Here is a 24496-nt window from a genome sequence, read left to right on the forward strand (position 1 = left end):
TAAGGCTGACCTCGTTATCAATTCCTCAAATAATCCAAGGTATTGCTGCTCTACCGTGCCGCTGGAAGCAGCAACGGACTCTTGCATGCAAAACCACGCATCAGTAAGATTGCTAGTGGCATGCTTTTCAAACACTGGTCCTAAATGTAGGACAGCAGTGATAACTGCTGGGTCTTTAAACCAGCTACTTGCATCTGAATACAGAAAATTAAGGTTTTTGAAAAAAAAAAACAGTAAATGAACTAGAAAAATGAACTACCAAAACTGAGCTTAAGTTGTAAACAGATTTATAATATTTACCTACTTAATCCCCAAGCCAAAGACTATCTATGACCTTGGAGCACAGGACACCAAAAAACTTACCTACCCCCTTTACATTATTACAGGTGAGTTTCTGTAGGCATGAAGCCAACAGTAAACATTAAATCAATGCAAATGCAAAAGCTTTACGTTCAGGAGATAGCAGGAACTTAAAACATTGGAAAACTGGGCCTGCAGGCAACACTACTATTTGAGTATTACAGGTGCTGTAATTCTTCATCCCCTCCCTCCCCCCCATGATAATACAAGGCAACACAAATATTCTCAGCTAAAAAGGAATCTGTACAGGAAACAACTGTACATTTGATGCGACTACAGAATGGAAAGTGTGACAAAATGGTTCTGCTCCCACTGAAAAAGAGAACACAACGGGGCCCCATAGTTACAGGTTCAGCTGAAACCAGTGATGCAAGCCCAAAAATGTAGAAACTGCACCAGCGATTATCTAGTTTGGACTCCTTTAGATTTGCAGCATAACAAAGGCATTTTACAGAGCAACATTCAGAAGAAAACGTGATCCAGACAAGAATTGCTCTGCAAGCAAGATAGGAGAGTTTAGTAACATGCACTGCACTTGTTCTCCAGATAGCAGCAGTTGCTCCTGTTCTTTGCCCTTTTTGATGTGAATCACAGTAGCAAAAGAGAAAAATACGTACTTAAACAAAAAAAAGTAGAATTATGTATATACAAGAAAAATGTTCGAAGTGTTGTGCAATTTAATTTTAACTATTGAAACCCACTAAAAATGCTGTCACTAAAATATTCATAAACTCTTCCCTGTACTGTGAAATTCAGAAACTACTACGATTAATTCTTGATATAAAAAGTATGCTTCTAAGCCCTGATATCTGTTCCAGTTCATTGTCTTTTCTGACTCTCTTTTTTGAACTGTGATACTTTCTGGGAACTAATACTTATCCACAGTTTTACTTGGTGTACACCCCCAGAGACATCCTGTGTTTCATGGAGCCCCGGTTACACCAATAATACAGTAAAATAATAATAAGTTAAACAAATGCAGGTGCATTTTAAAAAAAAAAAAAAAACAAACCACACTGTCAAATGCTGGTCTCCACATGAAGAGACCACGGATTTAGATGCAAAGTACTACAGATCCTGCCATCAAAAAAACATTCAAACAAGGAAACAAAAATTTGCGCTTAAGTGTTTTAAAAATTAAACACAAATCCCACCTTGATGTTATCTCACCCATGCCTGTAAAAACCCTCTTGCTGTGCCCACATTTGCAGTTATTCATTTACACCTCAGGAGGCAGCCTGGAGATGAGAGTAGTACAATAAAATAATTACCTGAAACATTTTTAAAAAAATACCCGTTAAACAAATTACCTTAACTGGCAGCACTTAAAATTGGTAATTCTTCTTTTTTTTCCTATTTAAAAAAAAGTTGCATAGCTGTAAGATTTTGCTTTGCTGCATTTTTTTTGTTGTTTTTACTCACAAGCAGTAAAAGAGAAGTTTTAGTTACTTAAATAGCAATACAATGTGCAGATTTCAACAATCCCTATAGCTTGATCAATATAAATTAGTTATCTGTCTTGGTTTTACTCTTTGGACTGCATTGTGACAAAGGTTTAGTTACAAAATTTTGAAATATAGTATTCCTATGCAGGGAAGTTTATGCTTTCTGTTCTTGAAAAAAGTGAAGAACGTAAAACAGGGTGTGAATTCAGTAAATTAAGGTCACACTGTTAGATTATATTTAGTTTGCCATTTACTCTTCTTCAGCCAACGAGAAGGTGAAAACGTTCCCACTCAAACCTGGGGCCATCCTTCTGCAAGGGTCTCGGACAGCACGTATCGAACGCCTCCGCTTCCACTTGAGGCAGTAGGAAATGTCCAATAACCTGCTTCTTCACAGAACCAGAAGTTAGGCTGAAATTAGGAACTTTGGCCTTCAATACAAAATAGTGTCAGTAATGTCTGTGGGGAGTTGATTGTTACAGAATGTGCAGCATTTTCAAAATCCCTGTGTGTCCTTTTGCATGAGTGTTTGGTATACTGAGCACTACTGGCAAGTAACCGGTGTCTGCAATGCTTTTTCCATGTCACAGTCCATCTTTGCCTTTTTCAGCCACAAAGAACTGTAAGTCTCAAGCCAGGCACGCTGTGTTCAGCAAGGGAACCTCACATCTCCTATGTTTTCTGATCAGTGGAAGCAGCTGTTGAAAAAGCAGAAGACAAAAGTGCCATAATTTCAGCTGTTTCAGTACAGAACACACTCAAACAGCATGAGCACAACCACCATGTTTTCCTTCCCCTTTTCCCTAAGCCCCAATTATCACCATGTCTGCTGTGAAAAAAAGGCAAATTGGATTTAACGTGAGGTTGGACACCCACAAACAAGTACAGAGACAAATGTGTTCATAAACAGCATGCGGGCTTCTTCCACAATTCAGTTGTTGGGGGCAATATAGGAAACGTGTTTGTTTATTAATTTCGGCTAACACTGCCCTGAGGTTAAAACAATTATCCCTGTAGCAGGATGCCTTCCTTCATGTTTTCTCTGCTACCTCTGCAACAACCATAGCACTGCAATGTGCCCTACAGCACACACTCATGAAGCAAGATGAAACAAATGAACAAATAAATGCCAATGAGGAAGCCTTCAGATTATTATTTTTTTAATTTCCATCACAAGAACAAAACCAAACCCTCAGCCACCAGCCAGAATTTCCGATATCTCAATTTCTCTAAGAATTATGATGACTGTTGGTGGTTTTTGCAATGCTTAGGGGCAGTAGTTTAATGCAAGATAAAGTTTTTGAACTAGTCAACTAAAAGAATAAACCTATCCTTTAAATCTTTGACACTGATTGCAGATCTGAAATCATTTACACAAAACATAAGCTGGAAAAACGTGAACCTCTGAGATGGGATGGATAGAAACGTTAACAGTTTTTATTTATTTATATATTTTAAACATTCTGGAATGCATTAACATGAAAGTGGTTTTGAAAATACCTAGTTTCAACTTTTTCATATGATTCCAAAAGCTTTCCATCAGAAACAAATGCCAGTACTCACGGAACAGTCCAAAATTATACAATTGTATTATTTTAATTTTGTTTCATTTCCATGGAAAAAATACTCTTTAGAAGTTAATGTTAAAGCTTTATTGGCACTGACTTGCCACTTTCCAGTACTAAAACTGGAATACATCATTTTAGACCATGCCATATAAGGATGCAGAAACCTTTTACATATTGCAATATACGTCAATACTTACTGATTAATATAGCAGTTCTGAGAGACAGTAGCAAATTCACAAATTAGAAAAAATAGCATAAATAGTTATTTCAGATAATGAAGACATTTATTGTTGAAATGTACACGTCTAAAAATAAATATTACCTAAAAACATGAATCTTGTCTTAATCTGATGGATGCTCAGGGCAAGATCGATTTACTTCAAACCATTCATCTATGCAGCTGTTGGATGCAAGACAAAAATTAAAACAATTGAGTATCTCAGTAACATTTAGCAGTAAGGTATGAATATAAATTGGTTTCTCATAATTTCAATGACTAGTAGAATTTTATATTATACAAAGAAGTATATGTATATACACACATCATTGGAAAATTTAATAACCCCAAACCACAGTAATATTTGGATATTAAACACTGTTGAAAAACTAAATTTCCTAAGTGTTAACATTTTCTAAGGAAGCATTTTACAAGTTACTACCCAGGTTTTATACACAGGTTACTTCACTACTAACACTATCATCTTGTTTATATCATTCATTAACATTTTACTTCCTGTAGTTAGACACTTGTGAAAACAAATATGAAACAGGTTTAAAAAGTGTTCCCCCCTTTCCCCCCCTAAGTCTATTAGCATTTGACAAAACTTAAGTACACACAACCTAAGCTCCCTAGCCAGGATGTGCACTCCTTCCCCATACAGGTGATTTTGCCTTATTTTTCCTGTGGGCTTTTTATGCAAGCATGAGAAGACTATAGTAAGGAAAACTGACTTCAAATACATTGGTGGAGATGCAGAAAGATGTCATTTTAAAAACATCTTTAGGGTTGCTGCTGCTGTTTCTTTGTTGTTTGTTTGGGTTTTAAATGTAAAAAGCGACTAAGTTTTAGTGCTCCTTTAAGCACCCCTTAGAGGAGTTACCCAATAAATGCAACCTTTTGGAATTCTATATGCAGCCTGAGGAATACTTGCCCTTTATGATATATGCAGAGGCAAGGCAGCCGTGCTATAGTATCTCCTTGCTGCAGCTCTTCCAGGCATATTGCACACTCCCCAGTATCTTTACTCAGCACATCCTCTGAAGAAAGAGCACAAAGTTAAATGGTTAAAAAGCAGACTACTACAAGCAAAGTGTTCTTTATTCAGAACATCAAGGGAAGCTACAGAAGATACTTCTTGTCCTGCAGAAAGCCATGTCAAGGTGAGGATCAGTCACACTTACACCAGCTGACTGAAGGTTCCTCATGGAAGACATTTTAACAGCTCAAATTAAAATATGGTTATGATTCAGTTTCTTGCCTAAACACAGCCGTAGCTCAAAATGAAGTCCTGTAGAAAGACACCCATATGGAGAAGAGAGGTAGCCATAATCGACAGCCGGTACCCTTTGGAGTTTCTACTCCCTCAGCAGATCCATACCCCACCACACAGGCTGCCCTGATCTGACCTCAGAAACCTGCGCTCTGAACCACGCAGCTGCAGCAGACACACGCTGTGCTGACAACCCCAAGAGCTAAGCACTGGAGAAGTCAGGTTCTTCATACAGATGGTACGTAAAGTCTCCAGGGCTTTGAGGATTCATGCTGGATGGGTTTTTCCTGGCTGTACCTTCTTCCCCATGCTCAGTTTTCACTATGGAGGTTAAGTTTAAGCCTGAACATAACACTTCTCCAGACAGGACGCTGCAGGTAATGAACTAGGTAAAGATCTTCTTAACTTCTAAACACTTAGCCTATCATTTGCTTTTTCTACTCTCCTACTCATCTCTCTTCTATACATCTGGCTTTCTTTTACCAGCCTTTCCAGTACTCATGTTTCACACCTTCAACCTCCTCTTTTCACCATGTCAGCATGTTCTACCACATCCCATGCACCTTTTCCTCAGTGTAAAGTATGCAACTGTTAGCAACAGGAGTGGGAGTTTTCCCTCAGGGAAAGATGAGTGCTATATAGCTCCAATGACCCTAAATTCCTGGAGATACTGAATTTTTTGCAGCATCACCAAGTCCCATAACAAAGGAGAAGAAAGTAAGTTACTAGGAATGCACAAGAGTTGGCTTTCACACAGAAGTTTCTGGGAAAATATATTCTTTTTAATAAAAACCTTCTCTCTTGGACACTTCTCTTAGCCAGAATGTGGGATGCAGAATTCAGTCTCAGGACAAAGCAAAACAGGAGATCACGTAAGGCCCTGTTTGCCAGAAGCAGGTTAAAAGTTCCAGTTAGACGCGACGTTGCACAGTGCACAGAGCATTCCCAACAAGGGACCACGTAGCAACCAAGCTGGCAACCTCTGGCAGATCAGAAAGTTGCACACTTGGCAAAGCAAAGCAAAGCCCACGTGTTCAAATTTCCACAGTTTCATGGGAAAAACTTCTCCTTCTTTACCAAAAGGAACCTAAAGGGACTGTTTATGGAGAGTATGGTTCCCAGGTACATCTGAGAAACCACCAGTTCTACGCTGTTCTCTCCAGTGGCTCCAATACTCATCACCATGGCATTCCAAACACACAGAAAAATGACAAGCAGATAACTAAAAAGCTATCACTGCAGCAAAAAGTGAAATGAAATTAGGTCTACCTTGTTTCACTTAGAATGACAGCAAGCTGTCTTGCAGGTGCTTGGATTTCTGAAAGACTGCTCATTTCAGTCTCTGCTATATTCATTGGTTATGCTAAAAATATAGTGCCATGTGTGTGGCATCTTCATGAGGATATGTGAAGAATATCTAACATGAGGTGAACTGTTATAAAGAAAAATATTCAAAACAAATTAATAAATAATATACACCTACCACAATGAAGAAAATAAAAAATGTATTTTAGACATGGTAATATTATTGGTAGGCATCATATTAAGAAAACGCTTCTGTTGTTCTATCAGAAGCTGCAAGCTTCTGAGAACATGAGAGGTACCTAAGAGAGAAAGCAATTTAAAACAATACAAAAGATCTTAAGAACTCTCATCTGTCATTACAAAATCCTGACACAAAGAACTTGCCCAGAAGAGGGTGCTAAGGATAAATACTTCCTTGAGGTTTGGTGTTTTTTTAATTAAAAGGTACTTTAATATCTGACACCAGGAGGCAAAGACTCTCCAGACAGCACTGTCCTGCTACAGAGATACTAATCTTTGCCGAAGGCTCTCAGACACTACCGTCCTAGACCACCGCTTTACACAAGTACTTAGCCAGAAGTCCTATGAGCAGATCTACTCTCTTCCCACAGTTAGGCTGCAGGAAGAAGCACCATCAATAATTCAAGCATGTATCATATACACAGAGCATACTTAATAAAAGTAATTTTTTCCATGGAGTCACTTTATCAGATCAGCAGCTGATACCCAAAACAAAATGGCACTAGGATACCTCCAGTGAATAAATCCCCAGCCTCCCTCCCTTAGCACTCTCAAGAGGGAAGCATTTAGTCAAGCTTTGATGACAAAAACTGAAAAGCTGTCCAATAAAAATACAATTTATAAAAGAAAACATTCCTGTGAACAGCTTTCACATCATTCTCTATTGTACATGTCTGGCTTATCGTGCGCTCCCCAGACTGTACAATGCTTGGGTCTGAACTCCCGCTGAGCGATTTAACAAGGTTCTGCACCCTTTGGCTAACATTAGGGCAAGATGCCAATTTAAACATTTGTATCTCCCACCAGCCCTGGCGTAAGTGTCTGAGACTCCTTTTCTTCCCCCCAGTAGTCCTGTACTCTCTCCAAATGCCATTAGCCTCCCTCTTGCCAATAACAGCCCTACTGCACAAGTCCCAGGCAAACAGCTTGCCGCCCTCCCTGGTTTCACCTCAGGCTTTCCCACCAGGATGAGCCACCGGGCACACACTGGGCTTTGCCTAGTCATGCCAGAGGGAGCTGGTGGGAACGCTGACAATGGCTGGTATGGACAGGGCCTCGGAAACACAGTGGAGTTCTGCCACCCCTGCACAAAAGATTTTAACAGGTTCCAATGCTGCTCTTCCTCTGAAATAACGAGGAGTCATCATTCCTTACTTCTTGTGTTAACCTCACAAATCCTACCAGGCTCTCGTGCAAAAGAAAAGCATATGTTCTGAAGGAATTAGTAGAAAATACCCAACTGCTATAAATGCCCACGTGCAACTTGGCACTGCACGTTAACAGACTCCAAACCTGTGTAATTATGCTCATAATTGATTACACAGGTAGAGCGATGACAGCAAAACCAAATCTTTCAAGCACCTACCACACTTTGGGTCTGACTCCCTTTTGACCATTTTAGGCGATTCGGATCATCAATCCCAGATAAAGAAAAAGGAGTGAAAAACCTGTTAGACCTGGATCTGGTCAGAATTTCTTCTGTACTTGATTCATACAGCACTCTCCTGTAGCAACACTGGCTTACACCAGATGGAAGTCAGTTTAAGGGCCATTTAACACAGACTCTTGAACGTATCTGTTACAGAAAAATGTGTAAATCATTTCACACAGAACCACTGCAGTCTGAACAATTCTTTTGTTTTCATATTTTCCTGCAGTGGAGTGATTCAGCAGATACATATTATTCTTTTTCTTTTTATCTTTTCTCTTTAAAAAAAAAAGAACAGTTTGAGATTTCATCAATGTTATGATTAAAACATTTATATGAGTGTGTTACCTAAATGGAAGTAGGAAGAGGAAATAAGCAGAGGCCACATTTTTCCATTTCGCCCACACGTGGGTACATACACAAACACTAACCACACCCCCACATCCATCTGCCTTGCACCAAATAGGAGGTAAACACTCCTCCACTTTCCCAGCTATTTGAACAAGCACTCACTAGCCAAAGACTGGTGTTAAAGACGAAATCTGGCAAAAGAGCATAGTATTTCCCTCCTCTGTCTGCTCAAGTACTTCTTCCTCCTCTCCTCTATCCCTGGTTAATAATACTACTGCTGTTTTAACTTCTGGTTGTCAGTAATTTTTCCTCCTAAAATTCTGCTTTTATCTTTACTGAAAAATAAATTCTACTCCACTCCTGCATTTATAGCAAAATAGGTAGTACTGAATTAAAATACAATCATCCTGGCAATTTTGCACATACTTTACCAATTAAAAACTTTTTCTAGAACTTTTAAAAAACACATCCAACAGTTATCAAAGCCACCAACTCAGCCACGGTTAAAAGTACAGGCAATGCCTGAAATGGTCTGGAATTAAATAGTCTGTCCTTAAACTGAGTACTGCAAAAGCACGTCCAATACATAACTTATGGATTAAGTCATTAAAATCTCTGCTACTGCTTTTTGTTTTTCTTTTTAGAACACAGATAGATATAGCCCTAGGCTCAGGAAACCCCATGTCACAAATCATGGAGACAGCAACAGTATTTGGGGAGATATCACCTTATAGCGTCAGTATTTTATTTCTCTCTAGGCATTCACTGGAAACAGAACACTAAGTTAGAAAGGCCTTTGATCTATCCAGTATGACAATTTTGAAAAATATCTGTATTTTTTCTAAAACGTAAAAGCTTAAATGTCTGTGGAAGCTGCCACGACAGCTACCTTAACAGTGAAGGACAACATAAAAGCGCACCCTTTCAGGAATACGACTGAAACTTAAGTGGAACATACCTTCTGAACAGTATCTTATCAGCACTAAAATTGGTAAAAAAGACCCATAAGAGGTTAAAAAATATTGATGAAATATCATTAAATATTATATATTACCATATATCTGTTACACATTCATTAATTCCTGTTGCTGATTACTAAAAACTCTCTGTTCAGTACTAGAGACTGTCTTTTCTTGTTTTTAAATGGAATACAAACTCTAGACATCTAGAAGCCAACATATTTCTTCACATGTATAGCATGAATTCATCCACATTACAGAACTTATTCTACACTTTTACTGGTATCACCTTCTGGAACAATCCAAAGTTTTTCCTTATGCTGTTACAAAAACAAGTAGATCAGAAGGACCTACACATTCCACAGGTGACTATTTGGTAGCCAGCAAGTTATGTGTGTATGTGATTAACGTACTCTTATTAAATGTTACTGGCTTGATTTACTAAATCTTTCCAGCTTCTGCTGCATCTGTTTTTCTCCCTCTCCATTCCTTTTCCAGCTATTTCCTCCTATGCTTTCCTCCTCTTCACACCCATTTTCCCCAAAATACCATTCTCTCTAGGCCTACTTTTTATACCACTCCTCCTACCCACCATCATCTCATTTCATTTACTGTTGCAGTGCAGGCACTGGAGAAAGGAGGAAGATATTCACATTATTAGCCACTATCTGATACGAGTAATATGGACAGCCTTCTTATTTGCGGTTAATATCCTTGGGAGAAGTAGACACTGGAAGGGAAGGAAAAGGGACCATTATGCATGGTATGCTTCTCATATAGCTCAGTAACTGTCTTTGCAAGCAAAAGCTTTCTCTCCTAGTCCATCCTAAGCACTAGGAGAGTAAGCAGTTTCTGTGGCATTCTACCTGTTCTTCAATATTCTGGCTGCCACAAGAGGAACATCCTTGATTCAGCATGCTCCAGCTAGGGATCATTCTTGGATGACCAGGTCAGCCCTCTGCTGCTCCTCAAAAATTAAGGCAGAAAGACACTCTGAAGGAGAGCTGATTCTTTAGTGCTCAGAGCCCTCAAGAGCAGGAGAAAGATCAGGTGTCACTGCAGAAGATACTTTATTGCCACTCAGCGCTTTCCAAGCTACAGGGTCTGTCAGTAGCTCCAGCAAAGCAGAACTAAAGCCATTAGAACTTTGTTCACCTATGAAGACTGCAGCTTCACAGCCAGAGGTTGAACTTGAACTGCCCTCAGTGAGGAACATACCTCCTGAAGAAACAGTGGGCTCCTGACCAGAAACATTTCTTACTGCTCCAATACAAGCAACCTCCTGTCGATCAGATGCAAAAGGGGAGATTTTTAACATCCAGTGTTTTTACTTGAATCACAGCTAAGTGGTTTTCAGGATTCATAATTCCAGCAAGTTGAGCATGTAGAAATTCAGAATTTAGTGCTGCTGAGTAACTTCAATCCAAATTCCCTTTCATACTGCTGAAAAAACTAATACTCATACGCCAATCAAACATGCACACATTGCAACTTTTCGTGAGCTTCGGACAGGTACAATAATCCCAAACACCATTACATAACTTGTGTGGTAATACCTAGAATTTAACCAATCTAAAAGCACCTTCCCCACCACAATACACAAAACCATAACCTCTCTAAAACAAACTAACTAGCTACAACAAGGGTGACACTTCCTCCAATACTGACAAAGCATTTGATGAATTTTGGGGGGTTTGTTTGGCCCCTCATTCTTCACCCCTTGCAACACAGCAGCCCATTACAATTTCCTATTCAAACTCCAAGCGTTATCCTTGTTTTTCCTTTCCCTCTCACCTTGCTCAGTGTTGGTCCAAGACTGAGATACCTATATACAGATACCCATCATGAAAGACTTCCTGCACAAACATTGCCTACAGTCTTTGGTGCTCCCCTCTCTTAAAACAGAAATGTAAAGCGAAAGTTGCACAAGAAGAATATTTGCAGAATAAGGCCTAAGTTGCAGTATTTCTATCACAACACCACGCTGAGCTAGAGGGAGATAGCTGCAGAAGTTTCATTGTTTCTCAGCTAATCCAACATTTGAAGAACTGGATTTAAATTTTGTGGGACATTCTCAGCTTTCAGAATCTAATTCTGAGAAATAGCTATACGCTTCCTGTTCAGACAGATAATGATCGGGTGTATGGTAGGAGAAAAAACACTCACTTTTTGTTGAATAGAGATAAAAACTGAAATAGTAGCGATAGAAATACATTTTAGGGAGCAGGATGAGTATAAAAGCCTGCATAGTCCTAGCTACCTAGTCCTGTACCAGGACACAATTCTAATTAGGTAAACCAAATATAGAGGGGAGAAGGATTTGTGCACTGAGGCAAACAGTTCTTTTGCAAAGAGGTTTGCTTCAGTGGCCACAATGGAAATCTATCCACAACTTTAAGATACATCTTGTCAATACAAGCTACAGTTCTGCAAAAAAAAAGTTAAATCCCAAGTTTAAATAACACAGCTTTCATACAATGTCCAATTAAGACATCTTGCTCATAGACAAAGTCAAGTTTGCATCCCAGGACTCCCAGTGAAGTTCTAGGCTTTGAAAAAAGGCCAAGTAGTCCGGGAAATAAAGCTCCTTGCTTCCGAGCAACAACATCCACAGCTGCTCCTATGCTATTGTGATCAGTGTACCAACTTTCTCAGTCCGTATTTATGCTTCTGGTAGAAAGCATTGGGGTGAAATAGGTACTCATACAAGATAAAATTTATCAACCCAGTTGGACATGAAACATCTCCTGCTCCTGTCTTGAGATTTATTGCCAGAGTGACTATACGTTTCCACAGTGATTCAAGATTTGCTCTCGATACAATTATCTGATTGACCCTGAAACTTCTGCTTAAGCTACAGTCTTTCCAACTTCTGTTTAATCAGTTTGCTTGCAGTTTGAGATGCCCTTGAATGTTAAATCATCTCAAGATAGCTAAACAACTTTCTCTTGTTGTACTGACTTCTAAAGATAAGTTCCATTCACCACATTTGTAAGTACCATGTCCTTAAACTGTCAAATTTTAGTCTAGGTACGGGCCAAAGAGCTGCACCTGTTCACAAACCAACCACAAACAGTCTTATCCTCCAGAACATGATGTAAAAAGACTTTGTGCTAGCCTTACTCATCCTGTACTAAGTCCTCATTCCAACTGAACTGATGTATATTTGTGTTTTGAATGACCTAAGGGGTAACTTGTTCTTGAACACTGTTCCTTGGGATGCTGTGTTTGTCCCAACGCCTCCCCTGCTCCCTTCAGAAACACTGTTCCTGGGAGATGAAAACATTTCTAAATATTGTCTCATCAGGAGGCAACTGGGTGAAAAAGCCTTGAATGCAGCAGTACCAAACTAATGCCCCACCGTGCAATTCCATCATGCATAGTGTACCCCAGCACATACTGTCTGAAACAAAAGCCGCTTATTGCAGCGCACTCAGGTTATCAGGTACTAATCTTGAATGTCAGGAGTTAAATCAAAAGTAGCACGTAAAGGGGCAAACCCACAAGAAATGAAACAGCAGCAAAATAAGTCTCCTTAGGAAACAGTGTAAGAACTATCACTTGGGGAATATGTCCTCCTCGGCTTCATTGGGTAAGAATGATTTACACTTCTCAAGGCTGACTTTACCATCAAAGAGGATCTTACATCACAAATATGCTACAAAAGGAGTGGTTGAGTAAATTGGCCGGGGGCAACCAGCATGTATTGCTGACAAAGAGTCTGCTACAGTTAGAGAGGATTGTTTCTTACAGGGAGCTGGAGATAGCTGGGATGAAGGAAGCTTACAGAAGCAGGCAAGAAAGAAGAATATCAGTATAGGATACATGCATACAGATCTTTTATCATTTTTATTCTTTGCTAAACAATGCTTCTTATCTTTGAGGAGTAAAACAAAGCAAAATATTTAAGGGCTACTTATATGTACCAGCCAATCTGTACCAGCACTAAGAAACTGCTGTGATAGATGCACAATCAGTATAGGCCTGTTGAGAACTTGGGATTGCCATCCACGGTCAAAAGGTGCCCCAGAGCAAGGGGCAGAAAGTTAAGTCTTGTCACCAAGGGGGCCATATTCAAGAAAAATGAGAGAGGCCTGAGGTGCAGCTTGCCTTGTGTAGCAGATGATTTCTTTACCAAAGGTAAAAAACCAAAACAATAAAAACCAAACCAAACCAAACAAACCCCCACCACAACCAACCAGGCATAAACCCCCAAGAGTATTTATCTACAGAAGCTTCTTCTGGTAGTAAATCACTCAGGAATCTAATTTAATGAGGAAAAGATATCACTGTGGTTAGGAGGAGGGTGAAGAATTCCTTTCACATACCATGCAGAGAGAGTTCTCTTCAAACAGCTTTTCGGTCAGAAGGAAGACATAGCTATGATGCTATAAGTCTGTTAAAATGAACAACTTTGCCAAATCAAGACTAGATACTATTGCCAACAGTGTTCACAAAGACTGGGAAAGTAAAGCAGAGCATAGATGCGGCAGAGTAGGTATGACAGAAGATGGTTGTCTCTGATCAAGCTGAAGGAAAGATCTAAATTTGAAAAGATCTTGCAAATGCAAGATGCTGATGTGGCTGTACAAAAGGATCCCCACTGAGGCTAGGAAATCCCTCTTGTTTTGGCAGCTTTTTGAAGTGTCTAGGCTTATTTTCTCCCCAACACAAAAGGAGACCAAAACAATTGCAGAAGGCAGTTTTTCCAAACGGCAAGGCTTCAACCATTCACTGTCACTGAAATTACAGTCAGAAGTCAGAGAAATTGCTTTGTAATGATTTTCAATTAAGAAGTTTCATTCTAGTAATGCTCTGCAAGAAATTGAGAGTATGATGGGGACCTGCTGGCCTAATGAAATCTATGACAACTCTCATCTAACACAACGTAGGTGAAGCAGGCACATTAGAAACCTTCATGGAAGGAAAGGGTAGGGAAATAGTGTCCCTGAAGAGCAGAGGCAGAGAGGGAATGAACAGAGGAAGCTCACATGCAGTTAGCTGGTCTATTACTCTGGGCAACGTGGGTTACTTTAATGGTGACTTGTTTTGAAACTGGATGTAGGATTTGATTCAGCATTTTGTTCACTTTGTCCTTTTTCAAGTTCCTATTCCAGGTTTCCTACAGGTGCCCTGAGCACAATGAGTTTTGCCAAGTCTTTTTTCCAGTCTTTTATCATTGGCCAAATAACTGACTCATTTCTTTGCAAGCTTGCAGAGGAGTTTGGTTTGATCTGATGCAAAATGACTGCATAGGGAGCACTAAGGAAGATGGCATGAAAGATGAAACTATGAGCTTAAGCTCAAAACAGGAGAGGAGAAAAACAGGTGTGTCTGACCAAGACGCTATTCTTAGGGAAGATAGGATGCACTACTGAGCAACACACAATGAAAACACTGGTGCCAAAACTCAGTGTACATAAAGTCTGGCTTATTAACCCCAGTGCCAGGTGCCAGGCCTGCAGGGTGCTTTTCCCAGCAGGCTCAAGATCAGTCTTCTCCAAGTTAAAATTGAATGTCTGGTGTCAGTGTGCATACAGAGGATAGGGATATAAATCACTGCCTCATTTTTACTTGTCTGTCTTTTCTGTTCACAGCAGACAGACTGCTTTTTACAAGATATTCCTATTTTAAATGCAATTATCCTTGCGATATAGATGGAATGCAAAACATGTCTGAATGCAAAAAGTTCTGATAACGTCAAATATTGAGTTGGAGTTTTCAAAGCTATCTCAATTTCTCTCCTCTACACTAACCCATAATCCAGTATTATAATTTATTCCAGCAAGGATAGATACATGATATTTCTGGTGCTAACAGGTAGCTACAGGCTTTTACTATCCCAGTAAGATACTGAGCATATGGGTCTTTAATTTCAAGAGGAAATAAAATACCCCAAAACAACCTTCCTTTACATTTTAAAGCAAATAGCATTAATTTCTAGATCCTAGCAATTAAGTAAAATAAGACACCCACATAATTTCAACAGTATTCAGCAATAATGATCAGTCACAAATAATAATACAAAAAGATTAACATGGGAGATGTGTTTAAAAAAAAGTCCCCAAAGATGATTCTCCAGTATTTGTTCAAAGTTTTATGCACATAATCTGACAGTATATTTCTACAACCATATTGAAGTTTTATTTTCCTCCTTATTTTCTAAATCTACAGGCTATCAAAACTATTGGACACCATTATGACAACAAGGCATTTCAGCTAATAAAGCCAATAGATTGAAAGAGACTTCCTTGGAACTGGGGAGAAAAACAAAAGATAAGTGTTAACCACACAATTCCTCCCCTCATCTCTTCATTCCAAACAAATAAACATTATTTATGGGCTAAAAATTATCAATGAACACTACATTATTGCTTAGTTCATGAAGGTTATCCAATACCTAATGTTATACATGAAGACTATCTAATTAAACTTCACACAAGAAAAGAGGGGATGAGGAATATGGTCAAAATGAATAACATTTGATATGGCTTTAAATTACAGATAGCTATTAGTGCAGGGTTAAAATGGAAGTTATCCGAGGTTTTTATGAGGAAACTTTAACAAGATTTCATGAGTGTTAATATAGTTCAGCACTAAATCTAACAATAGTGAAGTTTTTCGTGTTTCAGCTGTGTGTTAGAACTCCGGGTTATTTCTACAGCTGAACAAATCTGTAGCTGCATGAGACTTACGCAAACTTTGGAGAGCGAGGAGGTTCCTCCAGGGAAGATACAACAGGCTAGTCTAGTATTTTGTACCTATGTCAGTATATAATCAATGTAATCCCTGCCAATAGACAATTTACAACCTGTTCTAGAATCACAGAATTTTGTTAAACACACTAAAATTGATTATCACTAAAAGCTGATAATTTTTTCTCCTGTGTAAGCAGTGATAATAATCCCCAATTTAGATGTGAGAGTACTCTATCACATTAAAAGTGTTTTCACCCAGCTTGTTTCACAAGAGTTAGGCTTGTTCTACCACTGAAACCCCCTGCAAAAGCTGGGCTGACTTCTTTCGTCATTGAAGGGTTGAGTCTGCAACTCAGAAGCACAAGACTATTTAAACAATCACAGGGTAGCAGGTTTTAAAGCAAGATTTTAATCTGAAGAAAAAAAATAAATTACAAATTACATTTCAGGCAATTCTTTCAATTGACCTGCCCTTGGGGTAGTTTTTGAGCAAGAGGGAGAGCCTCTTACTCTTTTATATTTCTTTAGGAAAAAATCCTGATCTGCAAATAATCTGTTCTAGTTCCTGCAAAACAGTGAGGAATTTAGGGAAGGAAGTACCATGAAATTCCTACACAGATCACTCAATCTCAGTGAGACGTAGTGTGGCATTTGTTTTCAAAAACCGAAATATTTCAAGTAGTTTTATTTCAAAATCCAGCCAATGAAACCTATTCTCTAAGATTAGGAAAAACTGTGTATTTTCAAGGGGTTTGTTTCCACAGAGCAACTACAAAAAATAAGTAAGTTTGCTGCTAACAAACAAGTAAAATCTCAAGGTTTTAGAGGTATCAGCTTTAAAGACTGCAGAATTACCATACAAAATTAGGAACATTATTTCCCCTGAAGCTAAATTCCCAGCAGTCACAAGACTGCAGCAGTTACAGACACGATTTATGACATCCTCCGAATGACCTCTCAAAGCTAAAGACTGATTAAGTGTAAGACATGGAAGGTAGCTCCTGTCTGCCTGCATCACATGATGCAGAGTCACAGCACAGCGAGCGTTTGCTACCGAGCGAACAAAGCTGTCCCTTGGCTTTCTCCTGCATGCAGCACTGCGCTGCCATTATATAAGAGAAACACAATGACATACAGCGCAATATATTGGGTCCTCTTCTAACCTAATCTGAATCACTCCTCACGTCACCCGCAGATGTTCTTTGCAGCACTGGTTCACAGGTGTATCTGTAATTTTCTAGGACAAGAATTGTCATTTGACTTTAGCAGCACTGTCAGTACCAAAGCAAGACAACGGCAGTATCTGAGGTTAGGAGCAGCTTATAAGGAAAAGAAACAACTTGAGCTATTCAGCACATGAATGATCCTATTTTCTCCCTTTCTGTCAGAAACAACTAGGCTTGTTCTATAGCTGTCAAAAGCTTTACTGTATTTATCCAGTGCTGCATATAAAATATTCCCATGGCACATGTATGCATTTATATAAAGGCGATTCCAATGTACTGAGAAAAAAGAAAAAAATTGTTGTCCCAGTCTCAAGAACTGAAGTAAGTATGAGGTGACGTTGCAGCTATTTTGGCCAGGAGTGATTTGTGATGGCTCCGTCACAGGAAGTTCAGTCTAGCAGATTTAGGCCTGGCTCAAGGGAAAGTATGCAGAGAATCACCCACCCAATACCCTTCTCCCCAAAGATTCATTAAAGGAGTCAGTCCCATTCACAACAAATCAGAGAAAAGTTTAAGATATGAATGGATGTGATCTCTGAAGTGTGTCCTCCTCAGCAGGATGCAAAGATGTCAACTCTACTTCATTACAGCAAGAAAGTTTAGCATAATCTATTGAGCACCCCCGAACTGCACCATGAAAGTGAGCTGTCGTAGCTTCTTCACAAATCTATGCCTCCCTTTCTCTTACATTAAGAGTAAAATAATAAGCAATATTTATCCCTCAACTACCACCACTAAACCTCCAAGATTACATTTTACCGAGATAAATGGGGTAGTCTGCAGTTCTGGGAACTGCTGTTCCAGACATTCAAAGCACTTCCCTCTCAGTTACACACTATGTTCCCATTTCAGGAGCTTTCTTCACAGCCATACTATTAGAAATACACAGCTTACTTTTTTGACTCCGTAGCAAAGGGTTGACTGTGGGTGTGGAGGAAAGATAAGAGACTGCAGCCTCTAAAAGCGCTGCAACTCCACTCTGTCACAGACTGACCCAATTCATCCACTGACTGAGGCTGAAATGGGGTCACCAAAGCAGGTCCTAACCCCTTTAGGAGGCAGGTACATGGTGAACTTGAGTGTGGTTTTATTTAGTGACATTTATCAGCACTACTCTTTAAAACGAACAACCTCCCTCCCAACAAACACGAACTTAACAGGCTGCTTTTGCAGCGATGCTCTTCCGTGAGGTACCAAAAACTGTTGAAGGAGAGATATGGGATGGTTGGAAGGAAATACAGCTTTACTGAACAAAAGGGAGGAAGAGCTAGAGTTTGTCACTGTTCCTCTTGGCAGTCTGGTTTGGATGAGTAGCTACCCACAGCCTACACTGGTGAACACCAGTGAAAGTTTCCTCCTTGTTCAAATGTTACTAACAATTCCCAAAGGGAGGAAGTACAAATTAATCAATATATTTAAATCAAATTATTCAAACACAATTTTCCTCCTTAAAATTGTAACAACGATTTGCAAGACAAGCTATGAAAAGTCTGAGCTGATATACCAATTCACATAATAACAGCTGTGCAAATGTCTGAGATGAAAATTTTATTTACTATAGTAATGTTCTACTGTCACTACATTAAGCAAAATCTCAAAGTTCAACAGATGTTCAACAGTTCTAATTATTTTCAAGAACTACTGAAGAAAACAGTTTTAAAGCATCAGGGAAACTGAATGAACCTCCTACATACTCTGGACGATGTTCACGAGTGCACAAGATCAAGACAAGAGTAAATGTCACTATTCTAACTACAAGCACAGGGTAAGTGTCTGTTTATGTGTCCTGTTGAACTACATTATAAAGTATGCTTTTCTCCCTCCCCAACACCCCCGAGGACAGAGCACAGAACCACCAAGGGCAGAGCAAGAAGCTAGAAACTTTTAGCCAAGAATCTTGTTGAACTCCAAAAATGGAAGAATTGAGAAATTCTATGGAGAATTTTATAAAGTGGAATGAAAGAACTAATTTGCCTTAGTATCATTTTGTACTGCTTTGCTGAAAGTCTAGGCCTATTAAAGGATGAGGACAAGGAGGAAGGCTTAAGCTTTTCCAGGCAGACTGGCAAGATGCCCTTTTGCAAGGTCTTAGCCTTTTGCAAGGCTATGATCTCAGGAACCCTGGCAGAGAAGTGAACTTGAGGTTAGCGATTCTTTTCATTCCAGACTGAAGTTTTGAGTGCATCAGTCAAAACAGTTGACAACATCAGCCCTGCTGAGTAAAATACTCTCCCCTTTTTTTGTGCACAGAAGTGACTGAGGAAATCAAGTCAGCGGGTGGAACTACCAGAATCACGTATCTCGGTGGTCCAAATGTTAGGTTAAGGTGTGCTATTTTTCCCCCCTTCTACTGACCAATATAAACTGAATAAGTTCTGGCAAAAGTAGCTTGCCCTAAAGATGTTGAAACAGCCACGAATCAACAAAGCTTGTAACTTGTGTGAGAAAAAATTAGGTCACTCCCACTCACAAAGAATGTTTCCAAAATATTTTTATTTAGTCCTTTAGGTGACTCATGCCAATCTTCAAGTCTCTACTTTTGATCGAAATGCATGTGTTATGGCTGTCATTTAGATGTTGACAACTCCTCTAGCAGGACTATGGCTCACACAGATTCCAGCTCAGAATTCTGACACTCACTCAAATGCAGGCCTCAGCATGTGGCAGTACCAGCATTTCTCTTTCCTCACAAGACAGAACTTAACCCAACACCTCGAACTGATTTAGAATAAACAGTGTATTTAAATCCTCATGACAAAATCCTGCTTTGCATCCTTGCTAATCTAAATTAGTTGCACTGTTGTGGCCCACGTCACTTTGAATTCGGTTAGATGGCATGGGAGTATCTGGCTAGCTGTGCATGGCATTGGATTCAAACACCCCAGAAGACAAAGTACGTTGCTGGACAGGAAGAGTACATCGAGTTTCACTCATGTTTTCCTTCCAGTACACCTACCTTAATTTTCAATATTCTGCCTGTACCAGTCTTACCACATACTAATCCTCTGTTCAAAACAGAGCTGGATAAACTTTAAATATAAAATCATACATGTAATCCCTGCTATCTGTGATGTTTGATCCCCTGCTCTTTTTTGGTGTGATAGGGCTAAAAAATTCCCTTATTGTAATTCAAAAAGAATAATTGCTAAGTAGGTACCTCGAATAAGGAAAAAAACCTCCTGCAGCTCATGCACTGGACGTCTCAACACTCTCCCTCTCTGAAATTACACTAACAAAAGCTTTTCCCCTTAAAATGAACCTCAGTAAATATGTTGGCCAATAATCAGACCCACTTGCTGTATCCGAATTAAATGCAGAGCGGTCTGAGTGAAAGCAGCACCACCTCTGAGCAAGCGGCTTTAAGGAGACACGCTTAGAAAGTTTCCAGTAGAACAGCGTTCCAACACAAAGTGCTGACTTGATGAAACCCGAAATATTCCACAGGAATGTGCTAATTCAGTCAAAACTTTTGAAAGAGGACAGGCCAGCTCACCAAGCCAGCCAACCAGTCTAGTGAGCTGACTGGCTCTCCCCAGCTCTCCAGGGTCACTGGCTTCCCCATCTGGCCAGGTGCCAGGCTGCTAGACCCTGCTCTCTGAGGGGCCCTTTAATAATAATAATAATAAAGTCTTACAAAGTGTTCTGAGAAACAAACAAAGGAATTTTAAAATGAAAACCAGAATTACTTCAGAACCAACTGCAAGGTTTCTTCAAGAGGAATTGGTTGCATTTGTTGCAAAGCATCTAAAACTAGTGCCCCTAATGACACGAGTCTCTCCTGTCTCCTCAATTTTTCTAACACACCTTCCAGTGAAAAAAAGCATCAATACTGGACAACACAAAATGAACAATTATTATATTCAAGACCTAAGCTGCACCAAATAATCATCACCAAATAATCACCAGGTCTAATCATCAGCAAGGAGTTAAAGGCAAATTGCTTCCAAAGCACTGAGTGTTATTCAAGCAAACACCCCTGCCTGACCAAAACACAGGGCTACCTTTGTAAGCAACATCTTGTGCAGAGTAACCCCTAAGTGGGCTCCCTGCAAACTTGAACAACATGGTGCAAGGGGCCTCATTTAACACTCTGGAGAAGCTCAAAAGAATAGGTATGGATATCTAATATTTTAGCAGTGGTTTTCAAAAAAATCTGTGAACTAGCAAGTAACCCACTTTCTTCATAAAACTGGCTTGTGGCAACCTGTGGCTAACCAGTGCATGGGACATACTCTGGCTTCTCAGCAACTCAGCAAGTAACAGTATTAAGAGTTTTTAATTGCTAAAAAAAGCAAGGCTATTTAAGACAGTAACACCAAACACCACAATGTTTTTGCACAATTCCATTCATTTAACCAGCTTTTGTATCAAAATGCCTAGATACTGGTTCACATATGAGCACCACAAGTAGTTTAAGAGATACGTGGAACAAAGTTCCACAGGAAAAAAAAAAAAAAAAAAAAAGAGCTCTTTTTACATGCCAAATTGACTAAGCAAGGAGATCTCTGTTGCAGGCAAGTCATATGATTTTGAAAGAATAAAGCTAATAACATGTACCGATTTATTTATATGAAAATCAACACAACTTCCAGCATAGAACTGGGACAAATTTGTGACCACTCTGTTTCAGAAAACACATGTAAATCAGACAGCTGTCAGAGTTTGAAGTTCTCTGACCCTCCCCTACTGCCAAATGCAATGCACAAAGGTAGCTCAGAAAGCAATTAAGAGATTGGCTGGGAGGACTCAATTTTTTTAACCTTAAAATCACATCTAAGCAGTCTTATAACATTTTTCTGGGGAAGACTGTATGTCTCAGACTCACATTTAAAAAGAAAGGTTTGTCTTCTCAGAATGACAAAATACATACAATTTGCTCCCTGTTGTTTCTTAGAAAGAACAACTAATACATTTACAGTATCATGAGGAAACACATCTAGAACAGAACTAGACATAAGCACAGTTCTATCCAACTGCTCAATTTTTAAACATCTCACCACCTGCAAAGTCTATGGCTCCCTTCAACTACTTGCAACACAAAATTCAGAGAGAAAAGGAGGTGAGGGGAAAAAAAAAAAAAAAAGGTATTTTTCCTGCTAGTGGTAATAGGACTGGGAAACCACCAGTGACCAACACAAGCAAATGATGCCTACTTGGCTCTAGGTCAAGTAGGCATAAGGTCAAGATAACAATGAGAAAGTAAAGCATAAAGAGATGCCTTCCGTTTTGGAAGAAGGTATCAGAAGTTGATAGCAGCATCTTTTCTTCTCTCTAGCAAAACTTGAGATGCCCTTCTTATGGCTTATGACAAAAAGGCAGATCCATCACTGATCTCCTCATCATGGCAAACAGCAAAATATGCAAGAAAAAAAAAAGCATGCATATAGACATTCATATGCAATTCTGGGTCTGTAATCATGGCAGCATTAAGTTACCAATCTGCTACTTAATTCTCTTTCATTAGCCTCATTAAAGGGATCACAATCATACCACGAAGTAACAACTGAGCACTGCACAACTCTGAAGCCAGATCCTCAATTTCTTTGTGCTGCAGTAATTTAAATAACCAGCTATAGGCTATAATTTAAGATTTAGTCCACGACTCCAGGAGCTAACCAACTGGAGTTACAAGGATCAATGCACACTCCTATTAAGTGTTTATGAGAATGAGACCATACTTCTAAGTGTCTCTCTCAAACCAGCCTATGTAATTTAGTAGTTTTCTCCTTTCAAGCTTAAATAACCATTTGCTAGAATGAGTTTCTGAGGCTCTCTATACAGCAGACACACTCCTAAATAGAGAAATGACATGTTGCTGGTAATAACTCATACTGCATTGTCCACAACTGCTTTTGTCGTGTTGCAGATTATCCAGAGAGTGGCTTCAGGTGCCGCTCACAGGTTTTACTTCTGCTCCTTTATATGGAAGTTTGTTGACTTAACAGACTGCTCAAAGGTAACAACATGGCCCAAAGGAGCTCCAACCAGCAGTGTGCCGGCTGAGAGAAACAGTGCGGGGGGGGGGGGGGGGGGAGGTTGAATATGGCACTCTTGTGATACACATGAACATCACAAACAATACTGAGAGGTTATGTTATGTAATTGCTGCTTCTTTGAAAAAGGTTAAGTCAGCTGAGTGTGCTCATAGGTACATGTAGAGAGCAGCAGGGGCAAAGGATTTCAGTCAACTCATAGCTTGTGGACATCCCAGCAGTTGGATTACTGCCAGAGCTTGCTCTCTGCCAGCTTGCCTCCTCCTGCTCTACCCTAACTGATCCCACGTGCATTATCCCTCCCTGACTGGTGCGACTAGCCTGCTTCTACCTGGTGTTCAGCATCCCTCAGTACACAGATTTCTAACAACTTATCTTGGAAAATGCTTAGTCCTAATTTACAACGGGCAAAACAAAGAGAAACAAAGCCCCCTCTCTTAGATGAAGTCAACCTTCTGAAATATATATGTGGCAACACCAGGAGAAAAAAAAAAAAATACTTTTCCTGAGTGCTGTGCTTTGAAATGGATTTCACAACTGTAAGTATATTATTTCAAATTATTTTTGCAATTAAGGCCAAGCATTATTGCTGTCCAGACAAAGAATAAGGTGGACTCAACTACTGTTCAAGACTTGTTCCAATGAAAAAAAAAATACATCCAGTGTAGGATACCATAACAGCAAGGGTGTCAGGAGGGTCAAAGAGCCTATAACACTGCAGGTTATTTATACAATAACTAACTTATTTTGGAGGGGACCTGTGGAGGTCTTCCAGTCCAGCCCCTCACTCAAAGCAGGACCAAGTCAGACTAAGTTGCCCAGGGCCTTGTTCAGTCAATTTCTGATCTTCTCCAAGGATGGAGGTTGCACAGCCTCTTCAGGTGCATGCTACTGTGTTTGACCACCCTCATTATGCAGCATTTCTACCTTACATTGAATCGGATTTTTCCCTGATGCAACTTGTGACCACTGACTCTCAACTTTTTGCTCTACACCTCCAAAAAGAATCCAACTTCCTCTCCTCTACAATTTCTTTCTAATTGCATTCTGTTCTCACATATTCCGCATCTGATGATTGGTGAGCAATAAGCTCATTCAGGAGGTGCTGTAAGATTTCCTGATGGTAGGGCAGCTCTGCCAAAGTAGGCACTAAGAGCTCAGTATGATTTTCTAATTCCTACTTCTCTGAAACCTTTTTGTATGCTTGCCATAGAACTGAGTGTCAGTCTAAGCCATGGTGATAGGTTTGATCACCATGAAGAAAGGTTTGATCCTAACAGTGGCAAAAGTCCTGTTTGCCTTGCATCAAAGGTTGCCTAGAAGGAGAGCTTATTGGTATGGGGAAAAAAATAGAGCTACAACTGGTGATTCATTTGACGTTGGCAAAAGTCTCACTAAACCCACAAAAAAATGAAGGTGAGATACATATCTA

At 39.6% G+C, this 24496-nt stretch overlaps 1 protein-coding gene across 1 annotated transcript in view; it reads right to left on the reverse strand.

Moving 5' to 3' along the window:
• Positions 1-226: 226 nt before the first annotated feature.
• The window catches only part of ZNRF2 (zinc and ring finger 2), a 58250-nt gene continuing 33980 nt past the window's right edge, over positions 227-24496 (reverse strand). Inside the window, exons 3-5 of the mRNA XM_075493241.1 lie at positions 4525-4630; positions 3696-3773; positions 227-2503 (exon numbers count right to left, since the gene is read on the reverse strand). Of these exons, the coding sequence (XP_075349356.1) occupies positions 3716-3773; positions 4525-4630 (164 nt within the window). The 3' untranslated portion in view covers positions 227-2503; positions 3696-3715. The remainder of the gene's footprint in view (positions 2504-3695; positions 3774-4524; positions 4631-24496) is intronic.

This window comes from Mycteria americana, chromosome 2 (assembly GCF_035582795.1).
Source record: "Mycteria americana isolate JAX WOST 10 ecotype Jacksonville Zoo and Gardens chromosome 2, USCA_MyAme_1.0, whole genome shotgun sequence".
Classification (NCBI taxonomy): domain Eukaryota; kingdom Metazoa; phylum Chordata; class Aves; order Ciconiiformes; family Ciconiidae; genus Mycteria; species Mycteria americana.